The following is a 22,483-nucleotide window of genomic DNA, read 5'->3' on the forward strand; positions in this document are numbered from 1 at the left end:
GTACAGCCACTATGGAGAACAGTGTGGAGACTCCTTAAAAAACTGGAAATAGAACTGCCTTATGATCCAGCAATCCCACTGCTGGGCATACACACTGAGGAAACCAGAAGGGAAAGAGACACGTGTACCCCAATGTTCATCGCAGCACTGTTTATAATAGCCAGGACATGGAAGCAACCTAGATGCCCATCAGCAGATGAATGGATAAGAAAGCTGTGGTACATATACACAATGGAGTATTACTCAGCCATTAAAAAGAATACATTTGAATCAGTTCTAATGAGGTGGATGAAACTGGAGCCTATTATACAGAGTGAAGTAAGCCAGAAAGAGAAACACCAATACAGTATACTAACTCATATATATGGAATTTAGAAAGATGGTAACAATAACCCTGTATACAAGACAACAAAAGAGACGCTGATGTATAGATCAGTCTTATGGACTCTGTGGGAGAGGGAGAGGGTGGGGAGATTTGGGAGAATGGCATTGAAACATGTATAATACCATGTATGAAACGAGTCGCCAGTCCAGGTTCGATGAACGATACTGGATGCTTGGGGCTGGTGCACTGGGACGACCCAGAGGGAGGGTATGGGGAGGGAGGAGGGAGGAGGGTTCAGGATGGGGAACACAGGTATACCTGTGGTGGATTCATTTTGATATTTGGCAAAACTAATACAAAATTGTAAAGTTTAAAAATAAAATAAAATTTAAAAAAAAGGGAAATTGATACTAAGAATTTACATAGGAAGTTGTGTATTTTAATAAAAGCAAAGATGGAAAGAAAAAAAATAAAAGAATAATAATAATGAAAAGGCAGAGAAATACTACACAAATGAAGGAACAAACTAGAAACACAGAAGTCCAAATAAATGTAGAAGAAATAGGCGAATTACCAGAAAAAGAATTCAGAATAATGATAGTAAAGATGATCAAAAACCTTGAAAACAAAATGGAGAAAATGCAAGAATCAATTAACAAAGACCTAGAAGAATTAAAGAATAAACATGCAGAGACAAACAACACAATTAATGAAATTAAAAATACTCTAGAAGCAATCAGTAGCAGAATATCTGAAGCAGAAGAACGCATCAGTGAGCTGGAAGATAAAATGGTGGAAATAGCTTCTGAAGAGCAGAATAAAGTAAAAAGAATGAAAAGAACTGAGGACAGTCTCAGAGACCTCTGGGACAATATAAAATGCACTGACATTCAATAGGGGTCCCAGAAGAAGAGAAAAAGAAAGGGTATGAGAAAATTTTTGAAGAGATTATAGTTGAAAATTTCCCCAACATAGAAAAGGATATAGTCAATCAAGTCCAAGAAGCACAAAGAGTCCCTTACAAGATAAACCCAAAGAGAAACACGTCAAGACACGTACTAATGAAATTAATAAAGACTAAACACAAAGAGAGTTCTAGAAAAACATTTATTTCTGCTTTATTGACTATGCCAAAGCCTTTGACTGTGTGGCTAACAATAAACTGTAGAAAATTCTGAAAGAGATGGGAATACCAGACCACCTGACCTGCCTCTTAAGAAACCTATATGCAGGTCAGGAAGCAGCAGTTAGAACTGGACATGGAACAACAGACTGGTTCCAAATAGGGAAACAAGAACGTCAAGACTGCATATTGTCACCCTGCTTATTTAACTTATATGCAGAATACATCATGAGAAACGCTGGGCTGGAAGAAGCACAAGCTGGAATCAAGATTTCCGGGAGAAATATCAATAACCTCAGATATGCAGATGACACCACCCTTATGGCAGAAAGTGAAGAAGAACTAAAGAGCGTCTTGATGAACGTGAAAGAGGAGAGTGAAAAAGTTGGCTTAAAGCTCAACATTCAGAAAACGAAGATCATGGCATCTGGTCCCAACACTTCATGGGAAATAGATGGGGAAACAGTAGAAACAGTGTCAGACTTTATTTTGGGGGGCTACAAAATCACTGCAGATGGTGATTGCAGCCATGAAATTGAAAAATTCTTACTCCTTGGAAGGAAATTTATGACCAATCTAGATAGAATATTAAAAAGCAGAGACTACTTCGCCAACAAAGGTCCGTCTAGTCAAGGCTATGGTTTTTCCAGTGGTCATGTATGGATGTGAGAGTTGGACTGTGAAGAAAGCTGAGCACCAAAGAATTGATGCTTTTGAACTGTGATGTTGGAGAAGACTCTTGAGAGTCCCTTGGACTGCAAGGAGATCCAACCAGTCCATCCTAAAGGAGATCAGTCCTGAGTGTTCATTTGAAGGATTGATGCTGAAGCTGAAACTCCAAAACTTTGGCCACCTGATGCAAAGAGCTGACTCATTTGAAAAGACCCTGATGCTGGGCAAGATTGAAGGCAGATGAAGGGGATGACAGAGGATGAGATGGTTGGATGGTGTCATCAATTCAATGGACATGAGTTTGGTAAACTCTGGGAATTGGTGATGGACAGGGAGCCTAGTGTGCTGTGGTCCATTGGGTCGCAGTCAGACACGACTGAGTGACTGAACTTACTGATTGACTGACCTCAACATAGTAAAGGCCATTTATGATAAGCCTACAGCAAACATTATTCTCAATGGTGAATAACTGAAAGCATTCCCCCTAGGATCAGGAAGAAGACAAAGGTGTCCAATTTCACCACTATTATTCAACATAGTTCTGGAAGTCCTAGTTATAGCAATCAGAGAAGAAAAGGCAATAAAAGGAATCCATATTGGAAAAGAAGAAGTAAAGCTCTCACTGTTTGCAGATGACATGATACTGTACCTAGAAAACCCTAAAGATAGTATCCAAAAATTAACAGGTCTAATCAGTGAATTTAGCAAAGCTGCAGGATACAAAATCAATACACAGAAATCACTTGCATTTCTATATACTAACAATGAAAAACCAGAAAGAGAAATTAAGGAATCAATCCCATTCACCATTGCAACAAAAATAATTAAATATCTAGGAATAAACTTCCCTAAGGATACAAAAGAAATGTACTCAGAAAATTATAAGATACTGATGAAAGAAATCAAAGATGACATGAACAGATGGAGATATATTCCATGTTCCTGGAAGGAAGAATCAATATTGTGAAAACAACTATATACCAAATGCAATCTACAGATTCAATGTGATCCCTGTCAAATTACCAATGGCATTTTTTACAGAACTAGACAAAAATTTCACAATTCATATGGATACACAGAAGATCCTGAATAGCCAAAGCAGTCTTGAGAAAGAAGAATGGAGCTGAAGGAATCAATCTTCCTGACTTCAGATTACACTACAAAGCTACAGTCAGCAAGACAGTATTATGTTACTGGCACAAAAACAGAAATATAGACCAATGGAACAAGATGGAAAGCCCATAAATAAACCCATGCACCTATGGGTACCTTATTTTTGACAAAGGAGGCAAAAATATACAATGGGGCAAAGTCAGCCTCTTCAATAAGTGGTGCTGGGAAAACTAGATTTGTAAAAAAAGAATGAAATTAGAACACTTTCTAACACCATACACAAATATAAACTCAAAATGGATTAAAGACCTTAGAGGAAAACATAGGCAGAACACTCAATGACATAAATCAAAACAAGATCCTCTATGACCTACCTCCTAAAGTAATGGAAATAAAAACAAAAGTAAACAAGTGGGACCTGATTAAACTTAAAAGCTTTTGCACAGCAAAGGAAACTATAAGCAAGGTGAAAAGACAACCCTCAGAATGGGAGAAAATAATAGCAAATGAAACAACTGACAAAGGATTAGTTTCCAAAACATACAAGCAGCTCATACAATTCAATGCCAGAAAAATAATCAACCCAATCAAAAAGCGGGACAAAGACCTAAACAGACATTTCTCCAAATAAGACATACAGATGGCTAAGAACACATGAAAAGATGCTCAACATCATTCACATTAGAGAAATGCAAATTAAAACCACAATGAGATATCACCTCACACTGGTCATAATGGCTATCATCAAAAGTCTACAAACAATACATGCTGGAGAGTGTGTAAAGAAAAGGGAACACTTTTGCACTATTGGTGGGAAAGTAAATTGATACAGCCACTATGGAAGATGGTATGGAGATTCCTTAAAAACTAGGAATAAAACCACCATATGACCCAGGAATCCCACTCCTAGGCATATACCCTGAAGAAACCAAAATTGAAAAATACACATGTATCCCATTATTCACTGAAGCACTTTTTACAATAGCTAGAACATGGAAGCAACCTAGATGTCCATCAACAGATGAATGGATAAGGAAGTTGTGGTACATATACACAATGGAATATTACTCAGCCATTAAAAGGAACACATTTGAGTCAGTTCTGATGAGGTGGATGAACCTAGAACCTAGTATGCAGAGTGAAGTGAGTCAGAAAGAGAAAGATAAATATCATATTCTAAAACACATATACAGAATCTAGAAAAATGGTAGTGAAGAATTTGTTTACAGAACCGCAGTGGAGAAACAGACATATGGACTTATGGACATAGGGAGAGGGGAGAAGAGGGTAAGATATATGGAAAAAGCAACATGGAAACTTACATTACGTACGTAAAATAGATAGCCAGTGGCAATTTTCTGTATGGCTCAGGAACCTCAAACAGGGGCTCTGTGTCAAACTAGAGGGGTGGGATGGGGAGGGAGGTGGGAAAGAGGTTCAAAAGGGAGGATATATATGTATACTTATGACTGATTCATGTTAAGGTTTGACAGAAATCAGCAAAATTCTGTAAAGCAATTATCCCTCAATAAAAAAATAATTAAAAAGAAAAAAACATTGAGGTGGTTTAAATGGCTTATGCAAGCAAACCAAAATCTAAGTCTAGAAATATGTTAAAGTTAAGAAATCAACACTTAAAACAATAAATCACAAACAGACCAATGAATGAATGAATGGTCGTTCAGGTGTATCCCGACTCTTTGCGACCCCATGGACTGCAGCCTCACAGGCTTCTCCATCCATGGGATTTTCCAGGCAAGAGTATTGGAGTGGGTTGCCATTTCCTTCTCCAGGGGATCTTCCCAACCCAGGGATCAAACCCAGGTCTCCCACATTGCAGGCAGACTTTTTACCCTCTGAGCCACCAAGGAAGCTAAACAGACCAATATGTCTTTCCAAAAAGGCAACTGTTTAAGTTATAGCCAAGCAATTTCTTTACTTGCTTATGCATTTTCTCTGTAAAATTCTCACCCTTGACTCGTGTTGATGCAATGCTCCTAACCATTTCCAATTTTCAACAGTATGTGAACTGAGAATTTCCTGATGTAAAAGCTGGGCTTAGAAAAGGCAACAGAACCAGAGATCAAATTTCCAACATCCACTGAATCATAGAAAAAGCAAGAGAAGTCCAGAAAAACATCTACTTCAGTTTCATTGACTATGCTAAAGCGTTTGACTGTGTAGATCACAACAAACAGTGGAAAATTCTTTGAGGTGGAAATGCCAGACCGCCTTACCTGCCAACTGAGAAATATGTATGCAGGTCAAGAAGCAACAGTTAGAACTGGACATGGAACAACCGACCAGTACCAAATTGGGAAAGGAGTATGTCAAGAGTGTATATTGTTACTCTACTTATTAAACTTATATGCAGAGAACATCATGTGAAATGCTGGGTTGGATGAATCACAAACAGGAATAAAGACTGTGGGGAGAAATATGAACTAAAGATCCGAACGGCAGAAAACTAAGAGGAACTAAAAAGCCTCTTGATGAAAGTGAAAGAAGGGAGTGAAAAAGCTGGCTTAAAACTCAGCATTCACAAAACTAAGATCATGGCATCTGGCCCCACCACTTCATGCAAATAGATGGGAAAATAATGGAAACAGTGACAGATTTTATTTTCTTGGGCTCCAAAATCACTGCAGACGGTGACTGCAGCCATGAAATTAAAAGACACTTGCTCCTTTGAAGAAAAGCTATGGCAAAACTAAATAACGTTTTAAAAAGCAGAGACATAAATTTTCCCACAAAGGTGCATATAGTCAAAGCTATGGTTTTTCCAGTAGTCGTGTACACATATGAGAGCTGGACCTTAAAGAAGATTCAGTGCCAAAGAATTGTTATTTTCAAACTGTGGTGCTGAGAAGACTCTTGAGAGTCCTTTGGACAACAAGGAGATCAAATCAGTCAATCCTAAAGGAAATAACCCTTAATATTCATTGGAAGGACTGGTGTTGAAGCTGAAGCTCCAATATTTTAGCCATCTGATGTGAAGTGCCAAATCATTGGAAAAGACCCTGATGCTGTGAAAGATTGAAGGCAGGAGGATAAGAAGATGACAGAGGATGAGATGGTTGGATGGCATCATCAATTCAACAGACATGAGTTTGAGCAACCTCTGGGAAATAGTGATGGATAGGGAAGCATGCTACAGCCTTGGGGTTGCAAAAATTCAGACATGACTGAGCATCCAAACAAGAACTTCCAGTTTGGTTCTGTCTGATGCAAATCAATTTTTGCTCATATAAACTCTTAACAAATGTTAATATGCTTCAGTTTTTTTTTATGCTTTTTAAATTTATTTATTTATAATTGGAGGATAATTGTTTTACAATGCTGTATCGTTTTATGCTATATATCAACATGAATCAGTTATATGTATACATATGTATTGAATAAATCAAAATCTACTACACAAAAACAAAATATATTTATATATAAATGTAGTGTGAAAATGATGTAGAAAAAATAAATCAGGTTAAAAACAAGTTGTTGTTGTTTTCTCATAGATTATCCCTTGAGATAGCCTCTACTGAGTACAGCTGGTGACTCAGTTATTGAAATATACTTACTGAGAGTGCTCGATAGTTTTGTTCTAAGTACAGTGAACAAAATCTATACAAATTTCTGCTCTCAAGGAGTTTTGCTCTACTTAACAGTGTAAATCAAACATTATCCCCACCCACAGCTTAGAAACACTTTACCTTCCACCGAGCTTGCTGCCTAGATTAACATGACCAGTTACCATTCTATTATCTTCATTAGATGGTTCAAACTTGGGAAAGGAGTATAACAAGGCTGTATTTTGCCACCCTGCCTATTTAACTTAAATGCAGATTACATCATGAAAAATACCGGGGTGGATGAATCACAAGTAGGAATCAAGACTGCTTGGAAAAATATCAACAACTTCATATATGCAGATGTTACCACTCTAATGGCAGAATATGAAGAGGAACTAGAGAGCCTCTTGAAGAGATGAAAGAGTAGAGTGAAAAAGCTGACTTAAAATTCAACATTCAAAAATCTAAGACCATGGCATCCAGTCCCAACCTTTCATAGCAGATAGAAGAGGAAAAAGTGGAAGCAGTGACAGATTTTATTTCCCTGGGCTCCAAAATCACTGTGGACGGTTACTACAGCCATGGAATTAAAAGAAGCTTGCTCCTGGGAAAGAAAGTTATGTATGACAAACCTAGACAACATATTAAAAAGCAGAGACATCACTTTGCTGACAAATGTCTGTATAGTCAAAGCTATGATTTTTGCAGTAGTCATGTATGGACTAGTCATGACATGCAGTAGTCATGAGAATTGGACCATAAAGAAGGATGAACACCAAAGAATTGATGCTTTTGAATTCTGGTGCTTGAGAATTCCATCTCCTTGAGAGTCCCTTGGACAGCAAGGAGAGTAAACCAGTCAATCCAAAAGGAAATCAACCCTGGATATTCATTAGAAGGACTGATTCTGAAGCTGAAGCTCCAATACTTTGGCCACCTGATGCAAATAGCTGACTCGTTGGAAAAGCCCCTGTTGCTGGGAAAGATTGAGGGCAGAAGGAGAAGGGGGCAGCTGAGGATAAGATGGTTAGATAGAATCACTGACAGAATGGACATGAATTTGGTCAATCTCCAGGAGAGAGTGAAGGACAGAGGACATGAGCGTGCTGACTTTCATGGGGTGGCAAAGAGTCGGACACAACTTGGCAACTGAACAACAAAAAACTATCTCCAGAGATTCTCAACCAGGCAGACAGCTTTATTATTCATTATATTATTATTATTCAATATTTATTATATTATTTATAGGAGCTTTCCAAAAGACCATCAACCCTTCAATAGGAATAATCAGCAGTTTGCATCCTAAAACTCTATATCCCATTGCCTCAAAAGTGGTGCCCTTTCTTGCATCACTCCTGTTCCCTTTTAGAGTGGAGTGTCAAAGAAAAGGAGGACTTGAAACCAAGCAGGACCCTAAGGGGTCCTCCTGGGCACAAAGCCCCTCCATGTCCCCTGTTGCTTGTAGAAAACAAAAGTTTTAGTCTCCTAGGCCTCTCCTGAGTTCCAAAAAGTAGGCACAAGCAATTATTAATTAAGGAAGTAAGGGAATGTAGAAACAAAGGAAAAGCAATTTAGCAAGAAAAGTAATAATAATACCTCTGAGACAAAGCAGAATCCTAGTTCCTCCTCCAGGACTATACAAAGGAGATAGGGTAGGGGACGAGGACTCTCATTCATCCAGAGAAAGAGAACCAAACATGGCCTCTTGACACTGAATATGAGAACACACCATGTTTTGGGTGGGTTCTAGAGAGTAAGCAGTGATATGGGCTTCTGGCATGGAACCCGGGCCTCAATAACTCTTCTGCCAAGGTCTAGAAATGCAGCAACCTTATCAAGATGTTCCAGTTTAAAAATTAGAAAATAAGGTCAGAACAGCAGAAGACCTGAATGGAAGCCCACCTGCTAATACCAGGGACTGCCAGCCTTGGCCACTGCTACTGGCCCTCTGTAGCTACCCTCCTCTTTCTCCTCTTCCTGAAGATCTGTGTATGGGGTCCTTAACATGCCATTTGGACACACAACCTCTATGTCACTCAAACTGCAGATCCTGTCACTCTCATCCTTCCTAGCCACTCAGTAGCTAATCCCATATGATCTCATTTACAAGTGGGATCTAAAGGAAGCAAACAAAAACTAGCTCATAGATGCAGAGAAGAGCTCTGGGGTGGGGTGGGGTCAGGGGGATGAGTGGGTTGAGGGGATAAAATCAATGAAAGTGATCTAAAGGAATAACCTTCAAGTGATAAACTAAATGTCAAGGTGATGTGATGTGCAACATGGTAACTATAGTTAATATTGTATCACATATGTGAAAGCTGCTAAGAGAGTAAATCTTAAAGGTCCTCATCAAAAGAAAACATTTTTTATAACTATGTTGATGGATGTTAATTAGAATTATTATGTTGATCATTTCCAAAGACATACAAATCTCAAACCATTATGCTGTACACCTGTGACTAATATAATGTTGTATGTCAATTACATCACAATTTTTTAATTGACCAATATTCTTGACACTGAACATGAGAGGGTCCCAAGTTTTAGGTAAATTCATGCAGAGGTGGTAACATCTGATAGTTCATAAACAACTATGCAAGACTAGTTATAATACTGACACCATATGTTCAAATGATACCAGACATAAGGACACTTGTTGGGGCCCAACTTGAAAGCATCAGTAACAAAATTCTGACACCCCAGATGGGATGGACCATGACCTTTATGCCTGTACCGATCCACTAGGACCCACCTTCAGGGGGAGGATAGCAGAGGTTTGGGGAGGTTTGTGTGAGTATGACTGACCTTGGTCTTTGAGTTAGTTGACTCTAAAGGATGAAATGGCAGCAGCCTTTAGCCAACTTTAGGGCAACTCTTTCCAGCTTGATACCCAGGAGTGGTGCATACACAAAGAAGCACCCAGAGTGGTCTGAACTGCCCCCGCTTTGAGGGGATCACACTGTGGCAAAGTTGGGGATGGCAGACTGAAACTTGACTGAAACTCACATGTGCCTACCTCCGACTAGCCTTCTTGCAGGACCAGACACCTGGGGACAGAGGGGACCTGTGGACAAGAGGGAGCCATCGCAGCCTTGCTTGTGGTGTCACCAGTAGTCTCATCCTCTTGACCTGATACAGGCAATAGGAGCCACACCAGGGCTCTCTCCTGTCCTCACCAAGCTCCAGGGATTGGTAGTACTGTTCTCCATCCTCACGTTCAGTTTGGTAGGGAAAAGTGGTCAGCCCTCTGAAACAAGAGGCAACACACTGGGAAATAGCCCAGGTAATGAAGACCCCCTGACAAAACAGAAGGACAGCATTCAGAGTTCAGGAAAAGGCACTGGGGACACCCAGTGTGAAAGGGTCCCAAAGTAGGTCAGTGCTAATTTCTCTGAAGTAAAGTGGGGAGCCCTGTGAGCCCCTCACAAGACCAGAAACCTTATGATCATTCCTTTCCCCCTCTGCTTGTGAAGCAACCCTCGGGTGATTCTTTATCAACCTTACCTGAGGTTCCACAGGCTCTCCTCCAGGTATCAGCACAGAATACCAGCTGCCCTGGAGATCTGCAGAGTACACCATGGGGATCCTTAGTGCTTTTAGCCCTCACGTGGTGGGAAGTGAAAAGAGAAAACACTGCCGCAGGCCATCACTCTACTTAATGAACCCAGTAAGTGCGGAACTAACTCGGCTCAGCTGTTCTGGCCCAGAGGCATCTCATCTAACCTCTGGTGGGGTGTTCTGACCGAGGAGGGACTATCTCAAGCACACGCTGTTATGAATCCAGTAACCGAATAACCCCCATCTGTATCAGAGTCTACACTGTTTGGATGCCGTCTATTTTGGTCTTTTGAGGAATCCATTAATCATTTTGTGCTGGTTCCACATTTCACGAATGGGAAATCTTACTTGGGTCAAATCTTGTGGCATTCACATGCCAACAAATCACTTCACCCACCCCCTCAGTAGTTGGAATCAAATCCTATGCCCTGAAAACAGAATATTTAAGGTACAGGAAACAAACACCCACCATACTGAAGAACAGCCCATTTGGGTGCCTCCTGCAGAACTGGAAATTTATCAGGTATCACCTCTGACCCGCAAACATCTCATCTTCCTATGTAACTCAGCCTAGCCCTGGGAGATGGGGAAAGCTGGCATGCCAATGGGCCTAAGTTCTGTTTTTTTTTTTTTTTCCTGACTGTCCTGCTCCACATGCAGTTAGCCTCAAGGAATAAGTTAAAGTTTAGGGCATTTGAACTCAAGGATGGCAAACTCATTCCTCAAGCTTGAGAGAAGGGCCAACTTAGCCCTTTCAAAATTGGAACAACTCAAGTGTGCCCTCCGGGTAGGAGAAACCTTGAAAGCTCTCACAGAATAAACAGATGCTACTCACACCCACCGACCTGGCCCTCCTCCTCATCCAGCCAGGATGAGGGCCAGGCCTCCAAAACCCTGAAAAAATATTCACCTCCAGTAGCGAGCCTCAACATCAGGGTACACTTTTCCTGTGGTCAAAGACCTAGATGCCTTCATTTTTAGGAAAAATTTGACATGTGAATATTGCTAATATTTGGGCCTTGCATCCTAACTTGTCTGGTATTCTTTCTCTCCAAAATTTTTGACAAACAATGGTCCCTCTGGGATACAAACAGTTAGTGCTAAGGTCTGGTAACCATCAGACATGTCTGAAGATGGCTGGGGAGAAATTCTGCTCCTTTACCCACAGTTATTATGTCCCCCCAAATCAGTAAGTGGCAGTGCAGAAGATGTATGTACCTTTGACTCTTAAGAATGAGGAACAGGACCAAAAACAGAGGAGGGATTTTTCACTGGCAAAGCCTATCAATGATTCCTGGGGAATTTAGGTAGCAAAATAAAGTCTAACCTTTTGCGGGGCTTCAAAATCACTGCAGATGGTGACTGAAGACATGAAATTAAAAGACACTTGCTCCTTGGAAGAAAATGTATGACCAACCCAGACAACATATTAAAAAGCATAGACATTACTTTGCCAACAAAGGCCCATCTAGTCAATGCTTTGTTTTTTCCAGTAGTCATGTATGGATGTGAGAGTTGAACTATAAAGAAAGCTGAGAGCCAAAGAATTGATGCTTTTTAACTGTGGTGTTGGAGAAGACTCTTGAGAGTCCCTTGGACTGCAAGGTGATCCAACCAGTCCATCCTAGAGGAAATCAGTCCTGAATATTCATTGGAAAGACTGATGCTGAAGCTGAAACTCCAACACTTTGGGCACCTGATGCAAAGAACTGACTCATTGAAAAAGACCCTGATGCTAGGAAAGATTGAGGGCAGAAGGAGAAGGGGACATCAGAGGATGAGATGGTTGGATGCTGTCACCAACTCAGTGGACATGGTTTGAGTAAACTCTGGAAGTTGGTGATGGACAGGTAGGCCCCCCATGCTGCAGTCCATGGGGTCACAAAGGGTCGGACACAACTGAGTGACTGAACTGAACTGAATCTTATTTTTTTTTTCTTGAGTGCTTAGTCCAGTCTCACTTGCTCATAGGATGCTGCACCGCAGAGGCCTTGACCCTGGCCCTTCAAAGCAGAATTCCTGGTTCAGTAGGGCAACACCAGTACCTCTGCTCGGGGAGTGTGTGCAGAAGTTTTGCAGGAAGGGACACTCAATTCAAGATGGCAGGGGAGGTGGGCCGGGTGTGGAGACACTATGTCCAGCACTGCTGGATCTGGAGCCTGAGCAGAGCAGGTGTGCCCGCCCTGCGAGAACCCCAACCCCCTTCTGTAATGAGGGATATTCCAGTGGCACAGTGGTAAAGAATCTGCCTGCCAATGCAGGAGGTGCAGGAGACATGGGTTTGATCCCTGGGTCAGGAAGATGCCCCAGAGGAGGAAATGGCAACCCACTCTAGTATTCTTGCCTGGAAAATTCCATGGACAGAGAAGCCTGGCAGGGTACAGCCCGTGGGGTTGTAGAGGGTCAGACACGGCCACGAGGGAGCATGCCACTCATGCCCTATGCTGCAACTCCACTCACTGTCTGTCTGGGGAAGCATAGAGGGGGAGCCTGCACCTCTCCATTCTCTAAACAGAGATTAAGGTTTTCCTTTGCTTCTAACCAAACTCATTCTATTGGCTCAAATGACACCAGGAAAGAGGATCTTCGTTGGAGCTCAACCGAGAAGGATCGGTAACAACCACCATGACTCTTTATTATCTCATATATAAACTAATATTTAATGTTGTAGTGAACATTATGTTTTCATATGTACTTTGAGTTGGCCAAAAAGTTCATTCAGGTTTTTCATAAGAAGTTCGTGAAAAGCTCTAACAAACTTTTTGACCAACCCACATGTTGTAAACTGCAAAATTTCATAAAAATTTTAAAGAAGCAGGGAAATACTAATACTAACTTTTATGGGCTTCCCAGGTGAACTTCACACACCTCAAGTGGTACTAGTGGTAAAGGACCTGGTTGTCTATGGAGGAGACAAAAGAGATGTGGTTTTGATCCCTTGGTCAGAAAGATCCCCTGAAGGAGGGCATGGAAATCCACTCAGTATTCTTGTCTGGAAAATCCCATGGACAAGGGAATCTGGCAGGCTGCAGTCCATAGGGTCACAAAGAGTTGGACGTGACTGAAGTGATATCATGCATACATGCTTTAACCTTAATATTTTCCCTATGATGCCATTATCCCTTATTAAAGGAGATTAAAAATGACTATAGTCCTATATCTATTCATTTTCCTTGCCTTGGTGAAGTCACAAATAAGGAATTAAAAAAAAAAAAGATTAAAGGTAGGAAGAGAAAGCAAGAGCAAAGATGATTGTCATGAATGATTTAGGTCCTGTTTATTGGCACGAGTTGTCTAAATTTCAGAACCCATTCAAAGCCTCCTATAGCATCTTTGGCACATGCAAATATGAAGGAACACCACATTTCTGGTTTATAAAGTAAAACCCAAGAATCAGTCACTCAATGTGACTATTTGGAGCAGAATATTCTTTACAGATGGACAACATACAAATTGGGAGAGGAGTATGTCAAGGCTGTATACTGTCACCCTGCTTATTTAACTTATATGCAGAGTTCATCATGAGAAACGCTGGGCTGGAAGAAGCACAAGCTGGAATCAAGATTGCTGGGAGAAATATCAATAACCTCAGATATGCAGATGACACCACCCTTATGGCAGAAAGTGAAGAGGAACTAAAGAGCCTCTGGGTGAAAGTGAAAGAGGAGAGTGAAAAAGTTGGCTTAAAGCTCTACATTCAGAAAACTAAGATCATGGCATCTGGTCCCATCACTTCATGGCAAATAGATGGGGAAACAATGGAAACAGTGGTAGACTATTTCCTTGGGCTCCAAAATCATTGCAGATGGTGACTGCAGCCATGAAATTAAAAGACACTTGCTCCTTATGAGTAAGCTACATAGCATATTAAAAAGCAGAGATATTACTTTGCTAACAAGGGTCCATCTAGTCAAAGCTATGGTTTTTCCAGTAGTTGTGTATGGATGTGAGAGTTGGACTATAAAGAAAGCTGAGCACCAAAGAATTGATGCTTTTGAACTGTGGTGTTGGAGAAGACTCTTGAGAGTCCCTTGGACTGCAAGGAGATCCAACCAGTACATTCTAAAGGAGACCAGTCCTGGGTGTTCATTGGAAGGACTGAGCTGAAGCTGAAACTCCAATACTTTGGCCACTTGATGGGAAGAACTGACACATTGGAAAAGACCCTGATGCTGGGGAAGATTGAAGACAGGAGGAGAAGAGGACGACAGAGGATGAGATGGTTGGATGGCATCACTGACTCTATGGACAAGAGTTTGAGTAAGCTCTGGGAATTGGTGATGGACAGGGAGGCCTGTTGTGCTCCAGTCCATGGGGTCGCAGAGTCAAACATGACTGGGTGACTGAACTGAACTGAATGTACTCCTAGGATCATTAAGGGTGACACTGACATGTAACACAAGGGTTTTGTTTACCATCACCCTATTTCATAATCAACATCCTCCCCTTTCAAAACGCAGGCTGTTGCTTAAATGCCTGGCATGCTCCCTTTATTTTCAGATGTTCTTTTTTCCTAAGTTTATGGATTTCCTACTCACTAAAGACATTAAGTAGTCTGATTATATACTGCTGTGTAACAAATCACCTCAAACTCACTTTATGCATAAAGAAAGTCGTATCGATTTTATTATGCAGGTCAGAAATTCAAAGCAGAACTGGGAAGGATTGGATTGGGATGTCTTCACAACTGCTTCATGAAATCCAGGACCCCAGCCGGGATGTTGTTAAGTGTCTGGGTGTGACTCAAATGTATTGCAATCATCAGACTTCCTATGACAGGCCTTAAATCCAGCCTCAGTTGAGACTGATGACCAACACTAGACCTTTCTAGGTGGCTGGTTTCTAAGAGTAAGTTTCTACAGAGCAAATGTTCAAAAACCAAGGGGAAGATGCATGGACCTAAAGAGTCAAACTCAAAAGCTTGTAACTCTCCTTTATTGGTTGAGTTAGTCACAATTTTATCATGAAAGGGTTGAATAATAGACTTTGCCTCCTGATGAGAGGAGTGCCCCAAAAATTAGCACTTAAAATCTTTACTATATAAGCTATGTATAAAAGGTAGAGCACAGGCTCATTGCAAAATGTATGAACAAGAATGTGTGTGTTGTTAATTGTTGAGTGTATTCCATTATCCATTCTCCTCAACAAACAGACCATACACTTCAGAGTTAACACATTCAATACACTCCACTGGAAGACCCAGTGAGTCTACAGGAATATAGACTTGAGCCAAACAGCACTTGGTATTTCTCTAGACACAGGATTGGTCCTGGAACGCACATGTGTAACAATTAAGATCACTGGGATACATTTGGAGAGAGCATTGACTTTTCTTGCTTTTGTCTCTTGGCCTTTGAATATTGTCGTGTGTGCCTTGAGGCTTGGTCTATTAATGACCATCTTTATAACAGCTGGAGAAAGAAAATAACGTAGAACAAAGCAAAGACACGTACAGAAAGAGTTGGGGTCGTGACTGAACCGTGTCTGCTGAGAGCACTTCTGTTGTGCTTTTTCAGTTCTGTTACACCATAATTTTTTCAGTGAATTAGCCACACTGAATTAGATTTTATGTGTTTTATATATATATGTGTTCAGAAGCATCACTACTGATGCTCTCTCTATATGAAAGAGAGAAATTAAATATAAAATAAAGCAATTGTGAATTTGTGTCCCTCCAAATTCATATGTTGAAACCCAGTATTAGGTGGTGGGGCCTTCAGGAGGTGATTAAGTCATAAGGGTAGAGCCTCATGAATGGGATTAGTTCTTTTACAAAAAAGACCTCAAAGAGAACATCCTTTCCTCTTCTGCCATATCAGGACACAGTCCATGAACCAGGAAGCAAATTTATAAGTGCCTCATTCTTGGACTTTCCAGCCTCCAGAACAGTGAGAAATAAATTTTGTTGGTTATAAGCCGCTCAGTCCAAGGCATTTTTGTTATAGCTGCTTGAACGGACTAAATAACCATGTAAATACTTTCATTACCTTGTTCACACTCTGTTGGGTGTGTACTTGCCTCCCATTACATTCTCAGAAAGCATTTCTGGAGCTTATTCATCTTTGTTCTTAGTACGTAGTAGATGCTCAGTAGACTGCTGGACCAATAAATGAATGCCTAGATTGAAATCAGGGTAGAGAGCTTGAGTATCTAAGTGACTTAATCAAACTCTTTTGATTACATTGTAGAGGGTGACTGGTTTTTTTTTTTTTTTTTTAAATAGTCCAGTAGTCATATTTTTGGCACCCTATATACAGGATAAGAAATCAAGTTTATTCAAAATGATTGCTTAATTATGCACACTTGAAACATGTGGGGCTTAATTAATGGTGGTTGATAGTAAATCATCCAGGTAAAATATATTAACTTCCGAATACATGCTAATCCTATGCATAGGTGTATTATTAGTCAAAGTAATTTATTATTTTTCTTGATTTATTTTTCCGCAAAGTATTCGAGCATTCAAAATGGTAAAATATTTTACTTACAAAAAATGTCTCAGCCCATTAAAAAAAGACAGATTGAAAGAAGAGTTAAAACCTCTCCAAAATATTTCTCATTCCCACAGAGAGGCTGAAGTGGGAGCAAAGGGATTACTGGGTTAGGCAAAGCAATTAAAAAATCTGACTTAAAAAGCAATGTTGTATGACCTTGAGCAATGTCCCAAGTTGTTTTGAAAAAACAAAAGTATGTGTTCTTGGAAAGTTCAGTTGGTTTTCAGATTAATTTGGGGAATGTTAATATGGGATTCATAGCCTGTATATATCTACATAAACCTATATCTATCTATTTATCTCTGTATGTATCCACACACACACACTTGCTGTTGTTTCAGAAATTAACATTTATAATTTCTTATTTTTAAAAATGGCCTTTGGGACTTCCCTGGTAGTCCAGTGATTAAGACTCCTGGTATCCACTGCAGGGGCCATGGGTTTTATCCCTGATTGGGGAAGTTCCACATGCCACATAACATGGCCAAAAAAAGGCCTTTGGACTCTAAGCAATTCTTTGAGATTTATATATTAATTAAAGATAATGGGTTTCCCTGGTGGCTCAGTGGTAAGGAATCCCCCTTCAATGCAGGAGATGTGGGCTCAAGTCCCAGGTCAGGAAGATCCCTGGAGGAGGGAATGGCAGCCCACTCCAGTATTCTTGCCTGGAGAATCCCATGGACAGAAGAGCTTGGTGGGCTACAGTCCATGGGGTCACAAAGAGTCAGACACGACTGAAGTGACCGAGCACACAAGCTAAGATGATGGAGCTTTTAAATGTTTGGTGCCAACAGCAGAGAACACAGCATCCACTCAACTTCCCACTCCCAACAAAGACACCATTTCCGCCGATTCTGTTATAATTAATGAAACAAAGAATTGTTTCTAAGCTTTGTTATCAAGTTTCTAATTGTTAAGGGGCAGTTTTGTTTCCTGGAATAAGAAGGAGTTTTAAAGCTGTATTTATATCTGCACTCTGGTTATGACTCCCTATTGAGAGTTTCATCACATTTTTTTAGTTTTTCAAAATCTTGGTTTCCTTACCTGCAAGGGATTAAACCTACCCATGTAAAACTAATTGTGGCAAAAATGTAATCTATGAACTATTGCCAAGGCCTCTACCGTCTGAACTCCCACACTTTCTATCCATGAAATTAGGTACTATTTGAAATTTTGATCCACCCTGTAGACTGGAAAGAGAGGAGAAAATCCAGACTACATATATGGAATGACCAAGAAAGACATAATTGAGTTGCCCTGGAACTAAGACAGTATTTTCTTCAATTAGGCAGAAAAGCAGCCCAAAATAGACACTTAGTCTAGTCACTGAGACCTCAAATGACATGCTTGTCCCCCTGAATTGTGAAATATGTGCTGAAAATGTCATATCCTCACCCTCCAGAATTCAAAAGCAAGGAAACAAGGAGAAACACTAAGAATTTATTCCATGATTAGGTATTTGACAGTGAATTTTATTCACTGGAAATGGAACCAACCTATCCTTGAACCACACTTATTTTTTGACCTTGTTAAAAAAAATTCTTTGCAAGTTTTGGAAACAAATTATGTGTGAAGATAGCAAGTGTGCAGTGTTTTCAGTTCATAAATACAACAATATCTTGTATTGTTTTGGGGCTTTACAGAGTCCATGTTATATACATGAATTCGCTGAATCATGACAACATCTACATGAGGTAGGTATTATTGAGTTTACAGGTGAAGTACCTGAAACTTAGAGGTTAAGTAATATAGTAATATGTCCAAGGAAACATAGCCCATGACAAAACTGGGATTCAAACCCAGGATCTCTGATACACATAATTTATGTGTATAATTACACATAATTTATATGCATATCATTCACTATAAAGAGAGATTAAGTTACTTTTAGTCAACTCACCAAAAGAAAAGAAAAATTACACCTTCAAACGTATCTCTCTAATTTTTTTCCCTCGATATAGCTTGGAAACTGACTTCTTGACCTATGAACCTTTTTATCTTTATGTAGATGCTGGTGATTGCTTCATTTTTGTAAAATTAATTTCAAATTATTATCCCCTTTTAAACTTTTTCCCCGTATTTTCAAATTGTGGCCAACAAAAAATTTAGCAGTATATAAGTCACAGGAAAAAAACTTTCAGTAGATTCTGTTGCTCTTGGAACTTCTAAGACAAGATGCTCATTTCATTCTTCCAAAGGTGAATAATTGAATATACTGACTTTAATCTAATGAACAATAATATGCAATCTGGTACATGATAGCTTATTGAATTGTCAGAATTTTACATAAATTTGGAACAATAAAGCAGATACTAGTAAGTATTTTGGATTCATATAATTTTCTTGTTGATAAAACTTAAGTAGTTCAAAGTTTACAAATCAGATCTATCATAGTTGAATCCTGACCATTTCAGAAATAAGTTAACTGAAATTCAGGCAAGTACACAAAAACATTTTAGTACATTCTTAATAATAATTAAAAGTTACTCTGATTAAATGACTATTAATTTATGATTCACTTTGTATCTTTAACTTCAGAAAAGTAAAATGAGAAATTTTCCTTATAACTAAAACCTGGCTATTCATAAAGGGGAATTTTTACTCATTTGATAATACAGTATGAAATGTTAAGACAGCACAACTTTGTGATTAAATGGAATAAGTTTGATCACACAATGAAAAAAAAGAAATCAACACAAGGAAGAATGATGTATTTGAGAACATTTTTAATAAATAATGTGACAAAATTACTTTTCTGATTATTGGATTTTCAGTATGCAAAATTATGGCTAAAAATAAGAGGCTTCTTACATGAACATAATGAAAACATTAATCACATGGATTGTTCCCTTAGTACTGCACACCTTTTCTATGTAAATTTCAAATTATCTAAGTGAACACATTTAGTTTTTGGTGAACACCAGCTTTTTTTTTTTTTGTGGTTCAGTTTTGTTTGGCTTTGTTTTCTGTGGGGATGGCAGGGCTAGGGGGGTGGGTCAGGACTGATACCTATAAATGAATAAATGTACTTTTTTTCTTCAAATAGCACCAATTATAAAGTTAATGAAATTTATATAATGAAAAAAAAGGGTCATAAAAATCTACAGTCAGAGGACATCATTTGGCAATTCAAAGCAAGTAATGCCTCCATTTGAGCTTATAAGGAAATCTTCTAAGCTTAACCAATGGCCATAACAAACTTAAACCTTTTTTTCTTTCAGTCCAGGAAAAGTAAGAACCGTTGCATTCATGGCCCACAATAAAGTATGCACGTTACTTCACCATCTGTCATCATTCAAATATTCCAAATACAAACATAGAGCATTAACAAAACAGGTTAAAAACGCTTCTCAACATTTTTTTTTCAATAAGACAAAAAAGGTTAATAGTTACAATGGTTTACAAATAAAGTTTAGTGATTGTGCTTTTAAACCAAAAAAAAAAAAAAAAAGATTAAAAACAGTGCATTACAAAAACAAAAATCAAACTTCCTTAAGTGGCACTTCCGAAAGTTGAACTGACACTACCAGAAGAAATTCAGGCCAGTTGAGATGGGATGTCCTTATTCGATTGGTCATTAAAAACATCCGTTTGTTGGTAATATGCATTTATAATTGCTTTTTGATTGAAAAATAGAACAAGGTTTTTGCTGGGCTGACTTATGACAATGACTAGACAACCAGAGATCCAACTGGCTTACCCCTACTTATCCAAAAGTAAGTTTCTGATAACAATATACTTCAGCGATCGAAATGAAGACAAAATAAAGTACCACCAGGGGTTGCGAAGAGTATATATTTACAATGTTTCTACCCCTTTCAAATTGATTATGGTTGTCCTGCATTTGCTATGTTTTTTTTTTTTTTTTCTCCCTGCAGAGGGTGGTATGAAAGACTGATTTTAAAATCATGTTAAAATGAAGTTATGTTTTAGTTTGCATTAGCAGTTGGTTATAGAAAGATTATATCTTTAGAGCCCTTGACATGAAGTTGATTAGTCAACTCTGCATCTTTGATCAGTAAATTGGCTTGGTATATAAGCAGTGCAATGCCATATCTCAGGGGCAAAATGCAAAAGAACTGTTTTGTTCTCTCCTGTTGGCTGATGACTGAAGCAAGAAGTCAAATACTTCCCTTGCCGGAAGCAAGGTGAAATGATTTGTTCCAACAGCGAGGGGAATAGGGAGGTTCTTCCTAGGGATAGGGATCAAATAACAATGATAAAACCCCAGTAAAATTTAAAAAATGGTATTCCAATAAGAGGAATGAAAACGACAATTTGTACACTCTGATTGCACTGAACATTTTATCTGGCGTCTTATGTCATCTGACACAAGGCATCTTGAGTGATAACTTTCACATTAGATCTCATAATCCTCTCTGGTTGTCTTCAGCTTTCAGTTTCCTGTAAGAGATAAGTTCCTGTTAAATTTGAAAATAAATCTTCGAGTGTTGTCCTACTTCATATTTATTTCATGCTTTTATTATTACATTGTTTCTTCATTCATTCCCTAGCATACACTGAAAAGTGCTCATGGCAACATATTCATACATCAACTTTAGCTGGTTTTGACGGCAAATCCAGTAGTTCTCTAACGAGTACTAAACTGTGTTCCATCCAGTGTCTGGGGATTAGGAAGTGTGGCACAGGGAGAGGAACAAGAGCAGGCCAAGTTTTCTACCCTCCAGCCTCAACTCAACACAATAGCTCAATTTTTACTGGTTTCAAGTAGCTGGTTGCCTATATTGACTTTTTGTGCCCTCAAAGGGCTCTTCTAAAAACAAAACAAAAACTAAACCAAAAACCTGAAAAATAACTTTTCTAACAGCATGTGCAAAAGGAAAGTCTTCTTATTCTAAACCACAAAATAAAAATACATTGGGCATAACAGCAAATTCAATTAGACATAATTAATTATAATTTTTTACCTTCTATTATACAAAGTTATAGTTTAACACTCTACTAACAATCCGCTTGAGATAACATCTATTTGTAGGAAGAGAAATTTGTCCTCAGCTTATCTTTTCATTGAATGGTGAAAACACAGTCTTAAACACAGGATTTACAATACGATGTGACTTACTGCCAACTCTACCTTACAATACTATCTATAGATTATAACAAAGGATATCTTTGACTCAAAAAGTGTTCTCTATTTGGGAATGTCAGTGGTAAGTATTAGGTTCCCATTTTCAAAAGACTGAAGATGAAAGGTAATTGCCCAAATCGTCCTGATTAATCCCAGTGATCACTAGATGGCAGATAGTACAGGCAAAACACCCTCACTCACATTTTATAACTCTATCACTTTACTGGATTTTTATAATCTGTTGTAATACTATGAATTACAATTATCTAGATCAATAGTTCTTATTCCCTAACAACATATTTGTTATACAAATTTCCTATCTGAAGATGAATGCTAGTGTCTAAAAAGAAACCATTACTACCATTTAAAACTTTGGAACACATTTCAAGAAAAATCATTAAATTCTAAGACTTTCAATTGCTATCATCACTAACAGGGCTTGTGATGAAATAGTAACATTTCTGTAGACTGATGAATGCTTTAAACTTTGAGGTTTATATAAAAACTAGTTTAACAGTGGGAAACTTGAAAAACATTATAGAT

General features: G+C 38.9%; 1 protein-coding gene across 1 annotated transcript in view; it reads right to left on the reverse strand.

Annotated features, from left to right (window-relative positions):
- Positions 1-19,560: 19,560 nt before the first annotated feature.
- Positions 19,561-22,483, reverse strand: part of ROBO1 (roundabout guidance receptor 1) — a 1,293,158-nt gene continuing 1,290,235 nt past the window's right edge. The window contains exon 31 of the mRNA XM_070367810.1: positions 19,561-21,255. Within this exon, the coding sequence (XP_070223911.1) occupies positions 21,241-21,255 (15 nt within the window). The 3' untranslated portion in view covers positions 19,561-21,240. The remainder of the gene's footprint in view (positions 21,256-22,483) is intronic.

This window comes from Bos mutus, chromosome 1 (genome assembly GCF_027580195.1).
Source record: "Bos mutus isolate GX-2022 chromosome 1, NWIPB_WYAK_1.1, whole genome shotgun sequence".
Classification (NCBI taxonomy): domain Eukaryota; kingdom Metazoa; phylum Chordata; class Mammalia; order Artiodactyla; family Bovidae; genus Bos; species Bos mutus.